Source organism: Grampus griseus, assembly GCF_964374135.1.
Source record: "Grampus griseus genome assembly, chromosome: 4".
NCBI classification, from domain to species: Eukaryota; Metazoa; Chordata; class Mammalia; order Artiodactyla; family Delphinidae; genus Grampus; species Grampus griseus.
Window position 1 is genome coordinate 18,293,359 of NC_138997.1, and position 25,676 is coordinate 18,319,034.

The 25,676-nt window shown below is 36.6% G+C and overlaps 1 protein-coding gene across 2 annotated transcripts in view; it reads right to left on the bottom strand.

Annotated features, from left to right (window-relative positions):
- PPP3CA (protein phosphatase 3 catalytic subunit alpha) overlaps positions 1–25,676 on the bottom strand; it is a 292,969-nt gene that overhangs the window by 67,393 nt on the left and 199,900 nt on the right. For both annotated transcript variants that reach the window (XM_082653807.1, XM_082653806.1), the window contains exon 3: positions 6,799–6,923. In XM_082653807.1, the coding sequence (XP_082509933.1) occupies positions 6,799–6,923 (125 nt within the window). The remainder of the gene's footprint in view (positions 1–6,798; positions 6,924–25,676) is intronic.

The window sequence follows — 25,676 nt, forward strand, 5'->3', positions numbered from 1 at the left end:
CAACATATAGTAGGTATGCTGGATAATCTCCACAGGGAAAAGCTACTGGCAACTCATTTGTGGTGCTACCTGTGAACAATAATCATCTCTGTCAGCTCATGTGATAATTTATTAAATGAGTGGAAATAAATGTTTGACTATATAGTCCAAGTTTTGAAGAAAATACTAATTATCAGAAAAAATATGTATTACTGAGTTGTTCAAGCAAGATACTGCCCCTCACTGTAATTATGATTGAATAAAAAAAAATAATTAGCTGATATCAAATTTTACATATATATGTTACATTAGTTAATTTTATAATTACCATTTTCTGCTTATAGTTATTACCTAAAGTTCATGTGAAAGATGATAGTACTATTTCTGAGAAGTTGACCAACTGGCCTGTATTGAAGGATTATGATCTGTTGATACGTGTACGTGGCTCAATGAGTCTCTGATTGCTGTGTGTCAGGTTTAGAGGTGCACTTACAATGTTCTAGTAAAAGGAGTGTGTATTATCAAGCTTGTCTCACACTTCAGAGATGATATTTATACACTGTTATTAATGTCAATGAGAGAACTATTCTCAATTTAAAATTTATAAGATTTTATCATATGTATGTTTTGTTTATATATTATATTATAAATAATTTAAAATTATAAATTTAAAATATAAATTAAATTATAAATTATATAAAAATATCTTTCCAAATAGGTTGTTAACATTGGATGTTTGATTTGGAATAGGAATGGGATGGGTATGGGAAGTCTTTTAAAAATTATATTGTATTTAATGTGTTGTATTTAATGCATACATTGTGGGAGAGAATATGTGTTTTGGCTACTCTGTAGTTACTTTTTTTAAAGGTTTTCTTTGTTTCTTGTTTTCACTAATGTATAACTTATATCCAGTGAAATGTATCTATCTTAAAGGTACTGGTCAATGGATTTTTGCATATGTATATTCCCATGAAACCACTGCCCAGATTCAGTTACATTTCAGCACCCAGATGGCTCCCTTGTGCCCCCTCCCAAATCAATGTCCTTTGGAAAATGTTACCACAATTCCGAACTCTTTAGATTAGTTTTGCCTATAACAATTTATTTTAAAGCAAAGCTATAACCTCTCCAACAAAAATCTAAAATGCAATTTTTTAACCCCACTCAAATACTACTAGAGGAATCACATTCTAGGGCCCATATTTTCTTTTTATGCCATCCGTTAAAGATCCTGTCTTGACATTAGCACATGGCTTTATCACCTCTAGTCTTGATTACTATAGCTCTTTCATAACTGAAACCTCAAAGGTTCTGTGGTATCCTTATCATAGCTATTTACCTTTTAAATGATTCAGTACACATTTCATGTCCCTTATTATGTAATGGATGTAAAGCACCCTGCATGTAGCGGGAGTTTAGGAAACATGACCCTCTTTCCTGTAAATGAGAAGGAAGGCAGTCAGAAAGGAGGGGGAAGTAGACAGATTGGGGGAGAGAGAGAGAGAGAGAGATGACAGAGAAAAAGGAAGGGAGGGAGGAGGAAAGAAAAGTAAAAAGACAAGACTAGAGAAAAGAAAACTCAATTTCCAAATTCTTGGCTCGAGTACCCTAAAAATAAGAATCCGCTTTCCACATTTTATTTCCCTCTCCCCTGTGGCAAGAATAAAATATCTTCCCAAACACTGAATAAAACCACAAATGCAGCCAATATGGAAGAAGTGGCATGGTAAATGACAGGGCAAGGGTGGACTGGAGAGTGGAGCCCCGCGAGCTTCACCCTCAACATCTGGTCGGAGAGCACTGCCAAGCACAACACTGTCCTGCTGGTAACTATTTTGCCATCTAAAGCGCTAACATTCTGGAGAGCTAAAGATCTTGAACAAAATTATAACCTGATATTCTGTTAAAAAAGAAAAGTCTCGTGTAAAAAAATTATCCCGTTTAATGAACAATGAAAGAAAAATTAGTTAAATAATTGGTTATTTTTGTCCATGGGGTATCAGATGGCTAATGTGAATAAAATTTTCCCTGGATTAATTGGTTAAAGTAGAAATAGAGAGGCAAGTTCCATTGGCTTTTTTGCAGGGTGAGATGTAAGTTAATTGCACTAATCACTTTCAACTGGACCTCGACTATCTTTCCAGTCATACTCTAAATAATTAAACAGATATTTACAATCTAAAATTAGTTTGGTTTAGTCAATATGAAAGATCGAGCATCCTGTATCTTTTTCTTAATTTTTTATGGCAGACATAGTTTTCTCTTATTTAGCTTCCCCAATGAAGCAGCACTAAGGATATAATTTTCTTCATTAGTTTAATTGGCTCATTGATAACAGCAGTGCAGTTCTTTACTTGGTAATTTATGCCTCTTAATGATGTGTATTCTTAAAAACCTGTACAGGGGAGTAAAGAAGGATGTAAAAGAGGAAGCAAGAAGTAAAAAACACATATATACAGTTTCAGATATATATCAAGCAGCTCCCTAAAATAACTATACATGCTGCAAAACATTCTAATCAAAAGTGCTGTCTCTCAGTCACAGGACGGTAAAGTGAGGGATATGCATTGGCTGGGAAAAGATCCAAACTCCTGAAAAAAATGTCAAATGCTGCTCCTTTAAGACATCATTTGCCTGGTCGGACAAGCACACAGAGAAGCAGCGGTGGGAGCTAGCAATGCACTATAAGGATGACTGGCTGCAGGGAGACAGCCAGACAATTTCTTCCTCATGTCTGTGGCATCACTCTGTCATCTAACATTGCCTGCTGTACCCTTTGCTTGTTATTCTCATGCAGAAGCATGGAACATTGCCTGACGTGCTGTGGTTCGTTCTAGTCTATGAGCTTACAGCTAATAAACACAACTACTCTTCCTGCTTAAAGGTGTTTGAGGCCTGGGCTGAGATCTAGTCGTTGGTGCAGGGGCACAGCTCTCTAAGCTCAAGGCAATGTCTTGCAGGGCAGAATGGCTAGAAAGGGAGCCCGAGGAAGTGAATAGAAGAAACAGTTGTGTCTGCCTTTGTTTGCAATTCTGAGTTCTTCCCTGCATTCTCAGAGAAACAGACACGAAACTATCAGTATATATGTACACATAGCCTTGATCAAAGAGATTAGCTAGCATAATGCCATCATGAGAAAGAGGATGGTATTTGGTGTGAGGCAAATCATTATCCCAGGCAAAATTATCTCTTTCATCACTATTCAGAAGGTTGTTTGTTTCATTTGGGCTAACTTTGTGGGGAACAATTTCTAATCTTGGCGAAAGAAGATGGGGGGAAAGGCGGGGAGGGAGTGCATAAAATGAACTCCATGTACTGCCCAGAGCACACTACCCAGTGCCTGTAAATACTACCCAGCTGAGACTATATGAAATCTGAATCTACTCTTCAAAGCTGATTTCATAAAAATTAAATTTAACTGCTTCTCTTTGCCCAGAGAATAGCCAAAGGAGGAGACCTGCAGTGGAACTCTCAATTATTGAGATGAATCAGGAAGCCTGTTAGGATAGTACACGCTGGAAAACTGAGCTCTCATTTTAGAATTTATCTTAAACCAACAGGATACGCAAAGAGAATATTTTATATTTAATGCTTTGCCCTTCAGATTATATTATATACAAAGAGTTATTATATATATTATATTACACATTATATAATGTGTAATATAATATATATATTATATACAAAGAGTGTGTATCAGTGCCTGCATCACTGATGTGTGCATTTTTGGTGGTTCGTTTAGTGAGTATATGGCCAAGGCATGGGATGTAGTGGAAGGAGCACAGACTTTGCATCCCGGCACTGCCATTTACTATGTGTGTGACTCTCTCTGAGCCTTGGTTTCTGCATGCTGAAAAGAAAGACATTTACATGCTCCTTGAAGAGCTGTGAGGAATAAATGAGATCATTTATACTAGGCAAACAATACCATTTCCAGCTTGCAAACAATGTCAGCTTCCTTAATCCACAATACGAAGCCTCACAGTATCTTCAGTAAGTATGTTTTATATAAATATTAGTTCTATTTTAAATAGGCTGATATCACTGAGCCATTCTCAAACCCCTCAAAGGTCACAGTCTAATCAAAATGGATCATTTTTACTTCTGAGGCTATCACACTTTTGTCATTTCTTTGTGTATGTGGTAAGTCCCCGGGGCTATACTCCCAGACTTCTAGAGTTGAATTAAAGAGCTGTTTTTGAAGATGGGGACTCTGATACATGCATCTCAGAACTTTTAAATGTCCTATGATACACACACTCGATATTTCACCAACATTTGGTTTCAGACTTTGATTCTTTGCTTGAATTGCAGAAGGGACATATTATATAAACTACCACAACTTTCATAGTTCAAAAATCTAGATTAATTGTAGACTAAAATAAAAATCTACTGAGGAACCAGTGATTACTGCTTCACAACTTCTTTAAGGAAACAGTTCTAAAAAGCTCTAATTAGAGAGAGTTTGGCAAGTTTCAAAAGGTTTGAGGCCAGAGATTCAGAAGCCTGAACTCTTCTCGTAAAAAAATCAAAGGTAAATAGACTGGTAAGATTAAGAAAATATAATCACTCCCAACAGGAGAGTCTTTGCCATTCTTTGCTTAGAAGGTGGGCTTCAAGAAAAGTAGAACACCGATTTCATTTATCCTCAGAACCTTCCATAGGAGCATATAAATATTAAATGAATAAGATAAATTTAAGTCACTAAAATCATTTTTAAAAATATTTCCTTAGTTTCCACATAACCCTAATTTAAAGGAAGTAGCAGAAACTCTTTATCTCCCATTACTGTTTTCTGTTTATAGCAGTCTTTCTCAAATCTGGCTACACACGGAAATCATATACCGCAAGGTAAACCAATTCTGGCCCACGGGAAGTAACAGTGCCACTTATGGGAAACATCTTTAAATGAGAGGACATACCCTTTTCTTCCTTCTTTTCCTTCTAGCTGCATGTAATGTGGGAATATGAGGGATGAAGCTGGTGTAGCAGTCTTGGGTCATGAGGTTGACTTTGTAACGAGGCCACGCACATCAGATCAATAAGGCAGAGGCCCTGGGCCCTGGCACCAGGCGGGGTCACACGAGCCAGGGTCCGCCCATCTATCAGCTTTTACTAGAGAGAGAAATAAACTTCTATCCTGTTCAAACCACCATTATGTTTGTTTGGGTTTTTTTTCCCTTTACTCTTGGCAGATACTAGCCCTAATGTGATACAAAGGTCTTACAAAATTTGTACTCAGTCACACTTCTCTGCCATGTTGGTCAAGTTAACCCATGAATGAAGTTTATGAGGTTTGCTAATTTCTTCCTCTGTACTTTTCTCACTTCAGTTTCCCTCCTAGTTAAATCTTACTTGTTTTTTGTTTCTAACCCCAGCCATATATGCCCTCGATATTCTCCCAAACATCTATATTCCAATGGTAATTATTTTCTGTACCTTTTTTATCCCAAGATTTTAATAATCAGTTCAAATAATAATTGAATCCTGGAACCATCTGTTCTAGGCTTCTTATTCTATAAAGCTTTTTACAGTTATATTTTCCTACACAGATTTAGGTTTCTAGAGAGCAAGGATGTATATTCCTTTAAATTCTCCTAATTACAGTACATATACATTGAAGAAATACCTAAATGTACTCCTCTTTTTGGACTTATATACCAACACCACCCCTCCCTCCCTTACCACCATGAATGATTAAGAAATATGTGATCTTTAAATGAGATCCTTAAATGTGATTAATATATTGGTGGGACATATATATATATATACATATATGCATAGTCAATGATGGGAGGTGAATTGAATAACCCCCCCTCCAAAAGTTAGTATAATAGTTTAAAAACAAAAGCCATTTAGGAGTGACATGTTTTTCAACATTAAATATTCCTATAATAAATGAAATATTATGATGAAAATTTAAAAACCTAGAATCTCTTTAATAAATGATTGTTATGAATGTATGACATTGGTGTGAGACTTCAGTAAATTTGATTTCTCTCTTTAATTAAGAATAACTGTTTTCCTTTTTAACACATTATTTCCAAGAGCACATATGATGTCAGCTACTATAGCATGAGCTCTGATTCTTTAAAACTTATTCTTATTTCAAACTATTTCTTTTAATAAATATTTAATGAGTCATTTCTATGTATGAAACACCATGTTAAGCACCTGAAAGAGAAAACATCTGAATGAAACAAGAGCCTTGTCTTTATTCTGAACGTAACTTCTACTTACCTGAAGCAGATGCAGTTGGGAGGCTGAGGAAGAACCTCTACTCAAAGGTTATCTGTTTTGTTTTAACTAATGATTTTGACAAATTACCCTATTAGATGACAGGTGCCAAAAAAGACAAAATATAGCAGCTGTCAGTGTACTCATACAGACTCATACACACAAATGCAGACACATGCACTTGACTATCAATTTACAAAAATAACTTATTGTCTCATAATTATGAGACATAACCAGGCAAACACATTCCTGCTTATTTAATCAAATTTGATTCATTGTCTCAACAGGAGACAGAATTATCTAATGTCAAATATCATGCAAGTTTTGCAAAGTTGCAAATCTATAAAAAGTATGAAAGGCAAAATCTTACTATGAGCCATTTCCTTGGCATTTCTATGCAATAAAAAGCATATGAGAATCAACGGAAAATAGGATATGGAATTTCCCACACATTTATGTGTATTAAAGTTCATTGTTAAAGACTAGGGATTTCCTTAAGGCAATACATATACCACTTTATTTTGCTAAGATATTGTTGATCCATTACTGAGCAGCTAAAAAGAAATGATGCAGACTTACTTCGATACTGAAGTACCCTCTGTCTACATAGTCCCCTAAGAAGAGGTAGCGAGTGTTGGCAGGAGATCCGCCCACTTCAAAGAGCTTCATCAAGTCAAAGAATTGTCCATGGATGTCCCCGCAAACTGAAAGAAACAAAGAAAATTCATCTGATGGTTACATTTTGTTAAGACTCTGAATTAGACAGTAAAATTACAAAATTTTAGAACCAGAAGGAATTTAGAGGTCATCTTAGCCAAAACGTTCTTTTGTAAAACAGGAAAGTGAGACAGAAATTCCAAACTTAATTGGTGGCAGACCTGGCTTTTGCATCCAGTTCTACCAATTCACAGATTAACTGGAAAAATAAAGATAATAATAACAATAATGGCTATTATTGTTGTACATTTAACAATTCTGCACCAAACACTCTGCTAAGAGATTTCTACACAGTTTATAGTCATGGGATAGGATTTCCTTTTGCAGATTAGTCAAAGAGAGGTTCAGAAATTTGACGTAATCTATATACTGAGTCTAAATCTACTACATGTTATTGACTCCTGAAGAAAAGGAAATGTTGATACCCGTTATAAAAACTGTATTTCACTGACTCTAAAATGCCATCAATTATAAAACACATCATTATTTTATGTACCACTGAGAAAGGAAAAAACTCCAATTTAATTTAAATTTATATTATAAAAGAGCACTTTTGTAATATGTACCCTGGTATCAAATGTCAAATTTTATTTTAAATTGTGAAATGAAAAAAATCCTGTAAAACTGTATAAATAATGACTGGTAATTGACATTTCTTAACTTTCTCACCTTCTCTTTTAAACCAAAATTCTTCAAAAAGCTATGTAGTCTCTCTTTTTTTAAAACCCCTTATTCAGTACTTACTATTTCATTTACTACTTTCAAAGCCCTAAAAAAAATAAATATTATCTCCATTATGGTTATGTGGCTAGGTGAGATCACTGTTAAAAATGAATGATATAGGCTTCCCTGGTGGCGCAGTGGTTGAGAGTCCGCCTGCCGATGCAGGGGACACGGGTTCGTGCCCCGGTCCGGGAAGATCCCACATGCCGCAGAGCGGCTGGGCCCGTGAGCCATGGCCGCTGAGCCTGTGCTCCGCAACGGGAGAGGCCACAACAGTGAGAAGCCCGCGTACCGCAAAAAAAAAAAAAAAAAGAATGATACAACTGAACTGAACTGAAAAAAAAAAAGAACGATACCGAGTTTCAGTTCAGATTTGTCTAATTCAAAGATTTTGCTGTCAACCATCATGTTATAATATCTTTGACATTTATATGGTTTATACATGTGTATATATTTACTACTTTAAGACAATTTTATGCTTGAATGATGAACGTGATGTGGCTGTTTCTTTAATGCTAAGAGGTTCATAGAATGAATGTTATCAGTGAATAGGAAATCAAGAGGCCAAAGGATGCTATCTTAACACATTCTTATGCTGTAATCACAAGTAAGCTGAAATGTTTTAAACCTCATTCCTTTATCTGATGAAAGCTGATAGAAAGAAAAATGAGTCAAAGAAGTTCATTGATGAAAAAACTATAAAACAATGGGTGAATAAAAATGTCCTATAAATCCCCATTCTTACCATCAAGGAACAGCTAGTAAGGACCCAGAGTTCTATAAGCCTGAAACAGGTACAGGTGGACTCTATTTTAGAATACCTGCACTCAAAAAGCTTAGAACCTATCAAAACAGATGTAAATTACAAGGAGCTATAACTGCTAAGGCATTCTTTCTGCAAATTCCAATCCCATAGCTTCTTCCCTCTCATGAGCAAGAGATACACAGTACAAATGCCAGAAACATATTCTTCCACTTCTGAAATAATATCATACTAGAAAATTGTTTACAAATAATCGTTTTTATTCTTACAGTTGAGTACTTTGCAAACGGGTCCTTATCCTGGCCTAATGAGGAATTTGGTTTGTGAGAGACACGTCATATACTGTATTTTAACCAAAGGGAAAGAAATAAAGAGCAACAAGTGTCGTGGTTCAAACACTGCCGGGTACAGATGCCAGTACCCACTCTGGGGAGACTTGCATGCTGCATTTAGAGCTGTGAAAACTGATATTAATAATAATAATACAACTAAAAATAAGTAGATAATAAAACAATTCTTAAAACTTAAATGGACTAATAATAAATCCATTTAGAAGACTGAATTAGCATATCTTGTATTACTAAATTTTTAAGAAGGCAAGAATAAACTTATTAGTTAATAAGTAATAAGATAATTCATCTTCCACTGATTTATCCCTTGAAATTACAGTTGGTATGGCTTACTTATCACAGGTTTCTCTCAAATGGCAGGCATTTTTACACCTGTCATGTTATGTTTCAAACCAGAAATTACAAACAAAAAAGGTTTGGCTGGAAACCAAGCCTTTCTTTACATGCCCTCCATTAAGTTCAGAAGTTGAAGGAAGGAACTTCAGGGAAAGAAAGTATGAAGCAGGGCTTTGTTTCAGCTGAACTGATGCAGCCATCAAATGTGAACACCTGTGACCAAGACACTTCCTTGCCACTGTCCCTCTCTCTATCCTGAATCCTATCAGAGGGATAGGATCCTATCAGAGGGTCAATTATGGGGTAAGGCTCAGGGAAAACATGAAGCCAGGTGATGGGGTAGGATGGAGGATTCAAACATTATTTGGAATTTGTATTATAGTAGCAAGTCTAATAATCATATTTTTAGGCTATTATTAAAAGGTCCCCTAGTCAAAATGGGTGTAGGCATGGAAAACAAAATACCCTGAAATTCAGTTACTTGTATGATGGCCACATCATCACTGACTTTACTTTAGAACAGCCACAGAATTCAAATCATACTTTTACAGTAAGGACCTCTTATGACAATGTCCAGCGAAGGAAAGCAACTTGCACATACAATCATAAAAAATATGCAAAGCCCAATGAAAGAAAACAGTAGTTCAAATAAAATACACCCGAAAAATTGAGATATTTTTATTAGAGATTTAAGGATTTCCCAGGTCAGTTTAAGTTAAAGCTATTTAACTTTAAAAAACAATCATCTACCTATCTATCTATCTATCTAGTCATCATCCTATTGCCCTTCTTGTTCACTAGATGCCAGTCTTCTCTGTCTCAAATAAGCCATGTTTCTTTCTTGTATATTCACAGGCTGACTCCTTTTCATCCAATAGGTCTCACCTACATGTCAGTAGCGTTAAGGAGGTCTTTTGATAAAGGAGCTACCTCTCTCTAAAATTATTCTTCTTCCCATTAACTTGTTTTACTTTCTTCATCCACTTATTACTCTCAGGAATGATCTAGCTGATTAATTTGCATGCCTGTTTCTTCCCTGATTCTTCCCATTGGAACATAACCTACACGAGGACTATAGCCTGTGTGAAGCCGTCAGTTTGGTTCACTGACCAGGTGGAGAATAGCGCCTACCACCCAAAAGGTACATGAGAAACGTGCTACCCTAGGATTCTTCCACTGGGCCTGTGCTGTGCTGAATTTGGAAATCCATTAACTAAGAAGTCAAGGTTTTGAGGGGCCCTTGGGATTGACAGAGTTGGACAATAGTTGGAGTTTGCTTTGGTGGAAGCTGAAGGTCTTCGACTGGTCTGAGATGGTGTCTGTTTTAAGCCTTTAAGTCACAACTTTCGAATTAGTGTGCGGCAAGACTGGGGGAGAATGTGGGAACTCCACACAGTTTATGGTAGTTTCTTTACCTGGTTCTACATCAGTACCACTTGGGGAACTTTTGAAACTACAGATTCTTGGGTCCTGAATCAGAATCTCCAGAGATGCAGATTTATAACAAGCTCTTCGATGACTCTTATCCAGAGAGTAAGACTAAACAGACCTAGGCTTTTGACCCTCTGTCTCGGCACACTCAGCCCTCATTCTGCACGCTTGGGCAGTCCCCCTCACAGGGTTCACATGTGGGGGAGATACACACTGGAAAGGCAACTTCGTTCGATGCTAATTCCAGGTTGGTGTGAGATCGGGATTTCCTATTATGTGAAAGGATAATATTGAAGTGATTGTTTGATAGAGTCTAGGATAGAGGAGTGGATCTAACAAAGGTGACGACAGAGAGCAAATTTACTTGTGCATTTGAATGTGGCTGTTGCTCAGGCCTTGTGCATTGCAGCTTTCAGATAAAGGATTTATCCCAAAGTCCTAATATTTGGGAACATTTACTATTTTAATATCCAACATCAGGAAGAAAGTGATCTCCATGCTGAGGTATATCCACACTTAGGTACCCAAGAGGATGGAGGGTAGGGCCAGGGCATCACATAGAGGGAAGGGTACTTCCACGTGATAAGTGAAAAGTATAGCCAGGTAACCTTCCTTCTTTGTAATGCCGTGGCCCGCACCTTCCATTCTCTTGGGTACCTAACACACTGGTGTCCAAAGAGAAGTAAAGTACAACAAATGTCAGCTAATGAGGCAAACCATCTGCTTGGCTGCTCACAGCCTCTAATTCCCCACGAGGCTAGGTCCTTTCATCTTCAATGTCATTGGCTTTAACAGCACTTCTAGAACAGCCAGGCTTTGACAAGTTCTATTCTACCTTCCAGGCAAGCTCATTCTTCACCAAACACTCCTGCTTCCCATATTCCCCTAGCTTCCCATTATTTGCTTCTCATTTCCAACGAAACACTGCTGGCAGGCAGCAACTCAACTAGGGGCTAGCTCTAAGAGAACTACGATACTGAAAAAGCACCAAAAACATAGGAACACAGTACAGGCAGTAAAAGCTAGTCTCTATGAAATATCCATCCATCTGGCTGAACATTCAAGAATATATATATCTTCAATAGATTATTACCAGAATTGTATATATTTTCATCACAGATGTATAGTTATGGCATTTAATGAAATGAACACATCAAAGATAACAAAAGAAAGCATACGGGTTTTTCTCTGGACCACTGCTACCCTCAGCCATTAGCAACCTGATGCAGTCCTCCACTTGTTTTTATACTGGACAAGTAAGAACTACCAGGTACACTGAGCAGTTGAATCTATTTGTTGAGAAGGTGGTAAGGTTGCCATTATCTTCTCCTTGGTCCCTTCTCTAAGTCAGGTGACTAAGTGGTTTTGAACCTGGCTGTTCTAACATCCTCAGTACAACCAAATGGTGCAAGAGGGATCAACATCCTGCAATGCTTACACATTTATTTCTTCATTCTCGTCTATTATCAGGAAATACATAAATTATGCCTAAATAACCAACTACTAAGTAATACCTAAGCAAACAATTACTTTTGAGTAATTGCCTTTTAATATTGCTTCCCTCCCCCAGTAACTCTTGACCCACAGTAAATAAAAGTTTACTGGAAATGATTCTCACACAAGAATGTCTCAGTAACTTTTGATCTAAGGCTTCTGAAGAGGAGTACAGAATTTTAAAGGGGGAACTAGAAAACATACAGAAAGCCTCTGTCTTTGTTTTTTAGGGAAGGAAATAGCTTTTATTTCTCATATCATTGCTAGAGAGCTAGTTATTAAACTTTGAAATCACAGACTTAGGAGGTTAAAGTATATATAAATATAAACATTAATTTAAATGTGTGTGTGTGTGTGTGTGTGTGTGTGTAAAGCCACCTACCACAAAGGAGGAAGTATTTGGAGATTAGTGGTCAGTGCAGCAGTTAGGGAGTCATTAAACAAGGTCAAGACTTTACTCACTGTAGATTACAGCAAAGTAGTGCTAAAGAGAAATGCAATAAACAGCTGGGGCAGGAACAAGGGGCTCTTTGTAGTTAGCTGAGAAAGCTCTTGGGATCTACAAACTAGACAACGAATCAGTCACAGGGCGAGTCTAAGAGTCCCTAGAACTGGCACACTGCTCAGGAGAGCAGATAATGGCCAGCATATTGAGGACAAACAGACCCTTGAGAAAATAATCTCAAGGATAGAGGACAAGTTAGAAAGATAAGCACAACCAGGACCAAGCCTAGGCCTTGCATCTCCAGACTAACAGAAGTACTGCTAACTCTCTGTTGAAAAGGTGCTCAAAACAACAACCCTGCGTACATTATATGTGTAATCAAGTATGCATGTCTAAATCAATTTAGTGATTCTGCAAATAAGTATACTCATATTATAAGTTAACTATTTTTTCAAAGAATTCCATTGTTTTCTAAATCTACATTGGCAACTAAATCGCTACATTAGAAAATGTAAACAGTAGAATGCACTGAACATATTAGGATGAGGTCCCAGTATAATTGCTACACAATTGATAGCTTGAAAAGAACTCTGCTACAGCTGCCATCCAGAGTGGAAAACATAAAGAAACGTAAGATAAAAATACATACTTTCATATAAAACTACTTAGAATAGCTTTGAACTAATGCTCAGACTTATGCATTTGGCCCTGTTTACTTGCCTATATTAAAGGAAATCCAAAGAAAATCATTGGGTCAACTTTGTACTGACACTAAGCAAAATTTTTATAATGTCATAGAATTCCAGTTTAAAGAATGCTTACAGAAAACAACAACAACAAATCAGTGAAATAATACATTGCAGGTGAAAACAGATTTTTCATGGACTGGCATTTCAAAATTGCATCAGTATTATGATTTAGAAGTCAAGAGCTTTTAATTCTTGACTCACTGTTTATTTTTCTATAAAGATCTTTTAGTTCCTCCAAAATACTGGCTTTTATCATCGTGGAAGATGTGCATGAAGTAGAATAACTACCTCTACACGTTTTTCCAGTTCACATGAAACTAACAGGTTGTAATTTTTCTCTTAGAGAAGACATTACTGAATTGCTGAGCAATTTTCACCATTAGAATTCCACTCTCCTCTCAACTTCATTTACTGCAACCCAATTTTTTTTCCATAATAGACACATTTTTCCAAGACAATAAAAGTTCTAATGTTAAGGAACTAATATTATGTCTAATTCTCAGCATGAGGAGATTAACCTATTAATTTACTGGTTTGGTTTTTGAATCCTCTATCTGCTACACCTTCTTCTTTTCCAAAATCTGCAATTTTGCAGAGAACGATCTTGCATTTAGAGGTTTTGTTAGATGTTAAACACAGTGGGTACCACAAGTACGTATCTGTTTCCCCCTGTAGACCATCTAGGCTTATGTAACTTTAGTGGATGATAAGTTCAAGTACAAACCAGCCTGCCCGAATATGTGTGATTCATTAGCAGAATGTGCAAACTTCTGAAATCAGGCAATTACTGAGATAAAAGTGAGTTTCATTACAGCATTCACTATACATCTAGAGATCTTCATCAACTGTAAAATAAACTAACCAAGAAAAAAATAACAGGGGTCTAATTCATCAAAGAGGTATACTGCAAAATAATTAATATTTTCCCCATAATGAATATTGCTTTTCAAATGTTAAATATGTATTAGGTACTTTATAAAATACAAAATATGAATTCTTAACCAGGGCTTGATAGTATAAAATGATAATGAAAAGTCTATAATTAAAATTTCCTAAAAACTATATTTTTTCTTTTAAAATCCTTGAAATGTCAGTAATGAAATTAAATACAAAACAATAACAGCACCAGTGTAGATTAACAGCAATAATTTCAAACATTTTCTTTATATTTATGATGCTTTTTTACAAAGATAAACTGTTAGCCAGCGTTAATGAGAACTGTAACAGGACAATTGAAAAAACAAGAATGGGATATACTGTAGATTACAATAGATAATAAAATCACAACAATCCAGTACTAAATATGAATACTTCATGAATCCCCTAAATCTCAGTTTATAACTCAGTTTATAATTACATGGAAAGAAACTAGAAGAGTCTGTATTTTTAAACTGTTTTATAGAAGGACCAAGCATACACAGCACCATGGGAAATCCACTGTTTATCCCAATCAGCAGAAAAATCAATGATTGAAACACATATTTATTTCTTATCTTAAAGATGAGTTTTCTCACTATCAAGATTTTTCTTATTTTGTTTACTGGAAGAACTTAATCTATTGAATAAGAATGTATTTGTTCCATCTATTATCACTATTTTTCCATTTCAGCACCAATCCAGATTTTAACAAAATGCCTAACTGTTAAAGATTCATAATAACATTATGGAATTATTTTAAGTCACAGTCATGGCAGTGACAGTAGTAAATAATAAGTAAATATGTACAATACTTATAACGTTATTTAAATTTGGTCATCATTATGTTCATATGTCCAAGTTTGATCAGTCTTGGAAACTATCAGTTATTTGATATGTGATTTACTTACATTATGTAGTTCACTAAACCCTTGATTGTCATCACCAGACAATAAAGAGTACTGGATGAACTATGAGATGATATAATTTCAGCCAAATATAAATAAACTTGATATCTTATGTACTTATATATATTTATTAATAAACGAGAGATCGTTCCCTTCACTTTTTGAAATACTGATGCCAGGTTTCAGATCCTATGAACTCCCTCCAGGACCCTAAAAACTGGGCTCTCACTATGGTAATCAGACCTAGGGGTTATAGATCTATGCCTTAGCATTCCCATCTTAGGTCTTCCAAACTGGTATTTCTGGAGGGGTGTTTTATGTTTTGTTTTGTTTTTTTAATTGTCTGGGAACTGTGGCCACAGTATACTTTCAATTCTGGCTTTTTCCTGGACATGTTATTTCTTCCTGGGTGAGAGGCAGTAGCGTGTAATGGTTGAGAACACAGTCTATGAAGCTAAACTGCTCAGTTTCATAACTGCTGTCTGTGAGTTTTTGCTTTGTATGTGTATTCCTCCTAACTGACCTTAATCAGTAAGCTGTGGCTTTTTAGTTAATCATTTTCTCATTAATTCTCCCTGAATCAGCTTGACCATCTCAAGAAAGCATGGGCTCTTCTAATATGCTTTTCCCAATCTCCTCCTCACACAGTCACACTCTATTCTTTTTTACTGCAATTCTTTAGGCTTTGACTACCTTGCCCTATAAATCGCTACTTGTGTAACTAGGACAAAAAACTTAATCTGTGTAGGAGGCCTCAGATGGCTCATCTATAAGGGGCTTCATAATAAACCGTTTTAAAATAAGTTTTTAAAAATTAAATGAAATAATATAAGGGGGAAAAAAAGGCTCAGCACGCTGTGGCACACAGAATGCACTAACACAAAGTGAAATGGCAGATGTGGCCACTATTCCAGAGGTTGTCTACCTAAGAAACATCTTTGCCAGATTTAGACAGATGATTGCAGTACCTGTAGTCAATGTAGCCATAAATAAAACATACAAAAAGTCGTTCTATTTTCTTCCACTTCTTATCCAAATGTATGCTATCATATGTTGAAAGCTGTTAAGCCTGAAATCAAATAGACTGGGCCTCATGTTCCACAATTTCCATTTTTTAAGAGTGGAAATATCTCCAAATGGCTTTAGTGATATTACCCATCTTTCAGCCAGTAACAGCACCATGATGAGTTTCCAGTTAGCCTCATTTTCTTTTGTAGCAGAGCTCATTTACAAGACCACTCTGTTCCTTGGCTGTGTAATGGTAGTAATGTTTTAAAAGCTGAAAGTGACACGGTAAATAGAAGAAATGTAAGGTATTTCACCAAATGGATTTTCAAAAAAACTACTCTTCTTAGATTTCTGGAAAACTCGGTTAAGAAAAATCTTCTGAGTAGGAAAAAAGTGAGTCATCTCTTATTCTTGTCATGATACTCGTCAAATTTTGACGATTTAAAAGATTATTTTGTTTTTAATATTTTTAAAACTTAAGGAAAGCAACTAATGATATTTAATTCGAAAGTCCACTTATTCATCACTAATTTGGCAATTACAGGCAGTGGGGATATTTGTAAAAGGGTTTTTACTTACCACTGACTTTCAAGTAGTCAGCTCTATTTATGTCTACTACTAAGTAAACAAGGCTAATAAGTGCTATTCCTAACCGATAATACTTAAATGACCTGATGGAAAGAAGGACAGATTATGTGCTACCATTTCATCAGTAAAAACATATGTTTATTTTGGTACATGACTCTTTTTGAATTATGGTTTTCTCAGGGTATATGCCCAGTAGTGGGATTGCTGGGTCGTATAGTATTCTATTTTTAGTTTTTTAAGGAACATCCATACTGTTCTCCATAGTGGCTGTATCAATTTATATTCCCACCAATGGTGCACCCTCTCCAGCATTTATTGTTTGTAGATTTTTTGATGATGGCCATTCTGACTGGTGTGAGATGATATCTCATTGCAGTTTTGATTTGCATTTCTCTAATGATTAATGATGTTGAGCATTCTTTCATGTGTCTGTAGGCAATCTATATATCTTCTTTGGAGAAATGTCTATTTAGGTCTTCTGCCCATTTTTGGATTGGGTTGTTTGTTTTTTTGATATTGAGCTGCATGAGCTGCTTGTAAATTTTGGAGATTAATCCTTTGTCAGTTGCTTCATTTGCAAATATTTTCTCCCATTCTGAGGGTTGTCTTTTGGTCTTGTTTATGGTTTCCTTTGCTGTGCAAAAGCTTTTAAGTTTCATTAGGTCCCATTTGTTTATTTTTGTTTTTATTTCCATTTCTCTAGGAGGAGGGTCAAAAAGGATCTTGCTGTGATTTATGTCATAGAGTGCTCTCCCTATGTTTTCCTCTAAGAGTTTGATGGTGTCTGGCCTTACATTTAGGTCTTTAATTCATTTTGCGTTTATTTTTGTGTATGGTGTTAGGGAGTGTTCTAATTTCATTGCAGCTCTATTTACAATAGCCAGTACACGGAAGCAACCTAAGTGTCCATCAACAGATGAATGGATAAAGAAGATGTGGCACATATATACAATGGAATATTACTCAGCCATAAAAAGAAACGAAATTGAGTTATCTGTAGTGAGGTGGATGGACCTAGAGTCTGTCATACGGAGTGAAGTAAGTCGGAAAGAGAAAAACAAATACCCTATGCTAACTCATATATATGGAATCTAAGAAAAAAAAAAAAGGTCATTAAGAACCTAGGAGTAAGACGAGAATAAAGACACAGACCTACTAGAGAATGGACTTGAGCATATGGGGAGGGGGAAGGGTAAGCTGGGACAAACTGAGAGAGTGGCATGGACATATATACACTACCAAACGTAAGGTAGATAGCTAGTGGGAAGCAGCCGCATAGCACAGGGAGATCAGCTCGGTGCTTTGTGACCACCTAGAGGGGTGGGATAGGGAGGGTGGGAGGGAGGGAGACGCAAGAGGGAAGAGATATGGGGACATATGTATATGTATAGCTGATTCACTTTGTTATAAAGCAGAAACTAACACACCATTGTAAAGCAATTATACTACAATAAAGATGTTAAAAAAACAAAACAAAACAAAAATGTATGTTTATTTGTTATATGGGGCATATTTGGAAATGGGATTTTAATTCTTAATTGAGTGATTATTAAAAATACATGAACCACACAGACATGTTAGAACACATTGATTTGAAAATTAGTTAAGAAAAAATATTTCCGGGAACATGATTCTGACCAAGGCAATAAGCCTGTTTCTTAATTCTGCCTAGTTTTCCTCTATCTATCATTTCCTTGTCTACCTTTCATTAAGCAGATATTCCAGAATATCTGGGAAAAAGTGAATAAAACATTGAAATATGAAATATTTACTAAAAGCGCTGTATTAAAATGATAAATAAACAGCATCAAAGGCTGAGTACTTTTTACTTGTGTTTAATTATACTGAGACAGTGAAGAAATGGAAGGCATGGAACTTGGTCTCAAGAACTTTAGAGCACACTTGAGAAGACATACATATACAAAATGGCATGAAAAAGTACTGGCTTCCTGACATCTGAGTATTTCCCTCTCCATCCTGAAACATCTGAGCACTGACTCATGGTCAAGAAGTATGGGTTTAAGACTTAGGTCTCCCATCCAGGAAAATCATTTCATTGCCTGTTTACCACCTGTCAAATTCTTAACAGAGGGAAGAACATATACAGTTTTTCTAAAAATAAAAGTCAAATTATAAATACTTCACATTTACCTTTAGTAATGATACTTTTATTTTGAAATTTCAAATTCATTAAGAAAGGGTAAGAGATTGTTTTATGTATTCAAAAGGGGAATCAATTAAAATTTTTAAAAACTTGTACTAGGTTATCACAAATTTCTATGTCAGAACTAATATTCACTCAACTGAAGACTTCTCTTATGGGGCTGATTGATTTCCACAGTGATACAAACTATCAATTCTGTTAATCTTTGTGAGTATAAATATGGGTCACAGTTACCTAAATTGATTGAAACCATAGCATCCATCACTTCTTTGTATATTCTGTACATTTACATATGTGCTTGTCACCAGTTTGAGCCTGAATCATGTCTCATGTTTCTTGTTTCTTTAGCATTTGACACATAACTAATTAAATTATGCAAAAATCATGTTTTCCTAACATGTTATATATGGCATATAAACTGAGACATCATGGCAAATTAATGCAGGTGTTTGGAAAACAGAAAATAGCTGCTGATAACTCATCATAACTTGTGATTCATTAGTAATTATAATTTCAGATTTAGTTTAATTTTCATCAATTAGAAATGATGAATGTTGTTATATATTTGAATTGCTAAAAAGACCAATCAGGATTATCAATCAACCTTTTTCTTTCCCTTCACAAAATATAAAAAAACCGAAAAACATGTTCATAATGTGTTTGGTGAATTACTAACTAGGTGACTTTTACTAGGAAAAAGTTTGTTTTATAAAATCACATAACTTCAGGTTTCATTTCCTTATAGACCTACTTCATTAAATTTCCAGAACTCTTTCCGTCTTCTATATTCCTTATTAATGCATTTTAAACAAAAAATTTTAAGGTTCTTAATACAGAGGCTTTTAAAATATGAAATGTCTTTGCTATTAGTCACATCACAAATTCAACTACATTTTACAAAAGAACACTTGATTTCTCCTGGGATGATTTGGTGCTTTATACAGAGAGTTCACATTTCAGATGGGACAAAACTGTCTATAATTGCAAACAACAGCTAACTTCAAAAACGAGGATATTTTATGCAGTCTTAACCAGCAGGTAGTTAATAAGTATCTCCGATGTGTTAGGTGTTATGGTGAATTACAAATCAGTCATTATTCTTTCAAACTGGTGGGAAGACAAGCTCATACAAATATGAAATAAAGAATAATATATGATTTTATACTAAAGGAATATAAACACAATTAATTCCCTCATGAAATATAAAGTATACTTGGGATATAAGACTTACACATATGAGTAGGTACCAGATAGGGATAAAATCTCTGTGTCTTACGGATGTTTCCTAGGAAGTGGTTAGAAGCCAAAAACATGGGGCTTGAAAATGTTTGCCGAGGCAGGCATGGCAAATATGATCCTTTCCTTCTGTTTCATGAATAAGTAATTTTCCTCTTAGCAGAGATAAGTCATCCTGACCACTCTGACCTTTGCCTTGCGAAGAGGAAGACCACGCAAAGACCAGGGTGGCTGAGGTCACACATTGGCTTCAAATGTGTTCTGCAGAGCTGAAGGATACATGAGGAGTGTTGCGGTCATTACTACAATAAGCTCTACTTTTATTGTTTTTATCCCTTGGAGTTTCATGTAGGGTTTTTTCTTTCTCTCTCTCTGTGTGTGTGTGTGTGTGTGTGTGTGTGTGTGTGTGTGTGCACGCTGGGGTGGGGTACCCCCAGGGGAGATTCTGCTGCTTGAAACTTGTTTATGAATACTACTGATATAGACAGAAGTCTTACAGAAAGTCAGAAGTTATGGAAATGAAGATCGGCTGAGATTATCAAAGAAGACTTAATTGAAGGAAAGTGACTTGCAGTGTTGATAAAATTGTTAATAAACGGAGAATAAGAGAAAGAGATCGGGCTTCCCTGGTGGCGCAGTGGTTGAGAGTCTGCCTGCCGATGCAGACGCGGGTTCGGGACGCGGGTTCGTGCCCCGGTCCGGGAGGGCCCCACGTGCCGCGGAGCAGCTGGGCCCGTGAGCCATGGCTGCTGGGCCTGCACGTCCGGAGCCTGTGCTCCGCAACGGGAAAGGGGCCACAGCAGTGAGAGGCCCGCGTACCGCAAAAAAAAAAAAAAAAAAAAAGAGAAAGAGATCTTTAGGTAGGAAGGTGCAAATGAACGAGACTAACTGGATCGCAAAACAATTTGGATTGATAAGAAGGTGCATGTGAAACAGCAGGAGAGAAATTCGAGTAGAAATGTGTCATGAGATTATGAAGGGCCTTGGATTTCAGTATGAGATGTCTGAAGGAGAATGATCCCACTAATATAAGAAGATAAATCTGGCAGCTGTATGTAAAGTTCAGTGGTGTGGAAAAACTGAAAGCAAGGTTGATTCCAATTAGAGGTTCACTGCAATAATACAATCACAAGACAATGAGGTCTGCTATGATAATGGTGGAAGTGTGAAAAGATAAAAGAGGCCAAATAGAACATTCTTATACTTCTACCTGAACCATTATAAATGAAATAATAAGTAAAGTCATTCATTTGTGCCCTGATTCGATAAACATCAAAGCCTGCAGCATTTCTACAATATCCCATTGTGTTAGACCCTAAGAATGTAATAGACCAACTTAGATATAATCAAAGCTCTCATGTATCTAATGAAGGATACTGGACTAAATAAGTAACAATACTAGAGTAAAAGCCATAAAGGAAGAGATCTCTTTCTTCTTTGCTCCTTGTTATATTCCTAGTGCCTAGGACAGTGCCTGGTACAAAGGGGGTCCTCAATAAATATCTGCTGAATGAATTTATGAATGAGGCAATGGGCATGATGGACTTGGGGAAGTTTCCTAGAGGATGCACTACATAAGCTGAAACCTGGAGAATGAAGAGGACTTAGTCATAGGATGGTGGGGACAGGAGCAGGTAATAGGGGTCACGGCAGAAAAAACGACTTGTGGCAAATTTTAGAAAGTGAAAGGCGGTCTGTTTACCTGGAGTCTAGGTAAGGAATGAAAAGTGATGAAGCTGTAGAGATTAACAAGGTTCAGAGAAAAAGGGTTTTGTCATCCAAGTCAGGAAGTTTGAACTTCATCCAAAGAGAAGCCGTTTGGGCAAGAGATATTCTATCTTACCTCTAGTAAGTCACTCCACCTCTCTAAGGCTCAAGTTCCTAATGTGTAGAATAAGGACAGTAGCAGCCACCTTGCACAGTGATTATGAAGGTGAGATCTGATAATGTAGTAACTGACACAGGTTAGTAACTCAAGGTAAGTTCCTTTTCTCTATGATAGCTCTTTTTAGATTCACTTGATCGAAGCTGCCCCCCGCCCCCATAAGTGACTACAATAATATTTCAAAGTAAAGTATCACTAGCATGAGTCTGGATAAAGAGTTCTGTATATCTTATATTAAAATTTACCTTCTTTTATTTAATGCTAGGTACTGGGTAGCTGATGGTCCCAACTTTAAATCTGTAGATGCAAAGTGCAAGCAGGGAGATACTGCTTTCTTATTCACCTCTTTTCCCACAACATGACTGAATCAGAAAAAAATAACTGCAGAAATATTTAAAACAGAAACTACGTATGAAGAAATTATATAGAAATGACTATTTTGGTGTTAAGTAGCATGTTTTTATTTCCATGCTTTTGAGTTTCCATCATGTATAAAGCCCCTTAACTGGCATTCATTATTAAAGTAAGTAAATATTCACAGGTTTCTGAATAATTAATTGATGCACACAATACTTTCCAGTGTTTGTAAATATAATGTATTTAAAATGAAACAGAGTTTCGACATGTCTTAAAAACACAGAATTAGAATACTTCAAAACTTCAAAGACAGAAATAAAGTCTAAATGCTTGTCAGCACACAGGTGGCAGGGTGTAAGATTCCACAGAACCTTTAAGCCACATGAAGGATCTGCTCCCAATATCTTGGAAAATCCTCTAATCCACAAACATTACTAAACATATTATTCTCCCATGAGATACAGTAAAATATAAGCACTGACTTCAGGCACAAATGAATCTGGGCTTAAACAAAGCCTCCCTAACTTTCACTCTCCTATCAGCTTCCCTCTCCACATTGGTCTTACTTTCTGCTACTGAAGTTAGGACTTACTCCAAGTATCCTCCAATAGCATCCTGCCAGCACGCTGACTTAAGAGATGGATCCACCAATTCCAGAAAAACTGAGCCCTGGAGTAACTGACTGGCCCCTCGCAGGTCCCCTGCTCACTCATGAATCAAGCGTTGTGTGCAGCGAACGCTGACTGGCCAGTCCTAGCTCATGTGCCCCCTCGTACTTACTGATGGGAAGGGGGCAAAGTCTATCATCAAAAAGAATGGGAATGCAAAAAATATTCCAGGCAACCACAAACGGGATTTCTGCACCAAAAAAAAGATGGAAATTCTTCTACTTTTAACTCAAAGATCATTTCAGTGGGCATTCTAGCGCCTTTGCTAGAGTTTTAAGTTCTCATTTGAGCAATGTTGGCAAGACCTGGAAAACTCAGTGAAACAGTTTAATGTTCACTTTGTCTAGTATCTGCACAGAAATTTTGATGGATTCATTTATAGTACAGACCCAAATCCCTAAAAAATATGGCATTCTATTCTTTATCTAAAGTCTTTTTTTTCCTGGCTATAAGTCATCACCTCATCACTTCTTACTTCCAATGGCACTGACTGTCTTTTTATAGAGATCTTTTTTCATAGAAAATATACACACATACTAGACACACACACACATACACAGATATACAACTAAACACACACACAATACTTAATAAGAGAAAAAAGCTGAAATGAAATTCAGATGCTGAGAGGTCTGTTAGCCTAGTGCATAAGCTAAATTAATACATGTAACGAACCATTGAGAAAGGTCAAGTCTTAGAATGTGAAAACTGTGAATGCCAAGACTCGACTCTTCTCCTGCTGTATCCTATGATGTCTAAAATATGGTGAAAACATTTTAAGTACCATGACTCATGTCTCTGAAGATGGCAGCAGTCTTCATACAAAGATCAAGTGTTAGAAAGGCATGGAAAACTGGAAATGAAACAACTATATAAAAACCCACTTAGGGGATGATCTAATCTTCGTTGATGCAAATTCCTGTAAGGATTAGAAAATTCTACGTTAAGCACACTTTCCATATTTCTCTTTCCACAGTTGTCATTAATATGGTATTTACAAAAGACTTTTTGACTAAGATACAAAAGAGATGAGTTTCTTAATATTTCTTAATATTTCAGCCATATTGCTTCTTACTTGCAGTCAGAATCCTCTATTTGGGAAATCAAGACTGGTTACTCTGGAAATAATGATGGTACAGACACACAGGCAATTAAAATAAACCTCTACTTATGATGCAGCTTTTATTCATAGAATCCTTAAACATTTTACAAACCTAACAAACTCATACTCACCCACCAGTAAAGCTCTCAAGAGCAGACAATGCCTAATGGCGATACAGAGCAAATTCTTAGTTAAGTATTTCAACCAGAAAATAAAAACATAACTCTTCCCTAGGAGACTTCAGACGCAACTTACATAAGCAAAATCTAACTATGTAGGCTGGAAATTGGCCAGGCAGTCAAAATCAACAATGCTGCTTTTATGAAGGCTGTTAAAACTGTATTAACACCTGCAAGTTGTCAAGATGTTATTTATTCCATGTTTGAGGAGAGGCACCTCCATGAGTAAATTAGATCCTCAGTGCCAACTTTGGGTTTACAGCTTACACCTTGGTACCCAGTTCAGAATTGCAGGCCCTCTAGGATGTGGGTCCAAATTTGCCCCCAGGGAGAACTGAAATCTTATTTTCCCTTATCTTAGCCCAGAGGTTTAATTTGGGCTGTATTATTTATTCATAGAAACCTCTAGTACCTATTCACTGCTTAAATCTCAAAACATCACCTGTTCTTATATCTCCCATCCCACCCCTCCCCCCACTGCTGTCCTCTTCTTGCTTCTGGGGTATCCAGTTTTTCTGTTTTGAACTTCTCTGTTACTAGATATAATGAGCTGAATTCTGTCCCCTCAAAATTATGTTGATGTTCTAACCCTTGGTACCTATGAATGTTAACTTTCTTTGGAAATAGGGTTTTTGCAGATGTCACCAGGTTAATATGAGGTCATACTCCATTGGGGTGGGCCCTAATACAATATGACTTGGTGTCCTTATAAGAAGAGGAAAATTTGGACGGAGACACAAAGGCCATGCAAAGACAGAGGCAGAGATAGGAGTCATGCTGCCACAAGCCAAGGAAAGCCTGGGGCTACCAGAAGCTGGAAGAGGCAGGGAAGGACCCTCTCCGAGAGATTTCACAGGGAACACGGCCCTACCAACACCCTGATTTCAGACTTCTAACCTCCAGAACTGTGAGACAAATTTCTATCGTTTCAGTGGAACTTTGTTATGGCAGCCCTTGGAAACCAATACACTAGATTTATAACTCAACTATTTGAGTTCTCTCTCTCTCTCTCTCATACACACACACAAGAGTATTGTGAGTTCTTAAAATATGTGAAATATTTCTAAGCATTTTATATGCTTAAGTTCAATTAATCCTCAAATAATCACAGAAGGTGGGTATAATTATTAACCATCATTTTCCAGATGGCGAGTTGAGAAAGGTTAAGCAACCTGCCCAAGCTGGTAAGCAGCAGAGCTGAAGTTCAGACGCAGACAGTCTCACTGTGGGGCCTGAGCTACGCAGGATGCCTCTTCATGCCAGCTGTCACACCTCTGCTACGTCGCTGTGACTTCTTGCCACCACAAGCATCTGAATCTTCATGGTGAACCATCTTCCACATGCAGTTGCCAAGGTCGCAAACTCTTCCAGTCTGCCCTATCCTAGTAAGAGTTGGGTTATGTGCCCTGAGAGATGACACAAACATCCTTCTTAAAAAA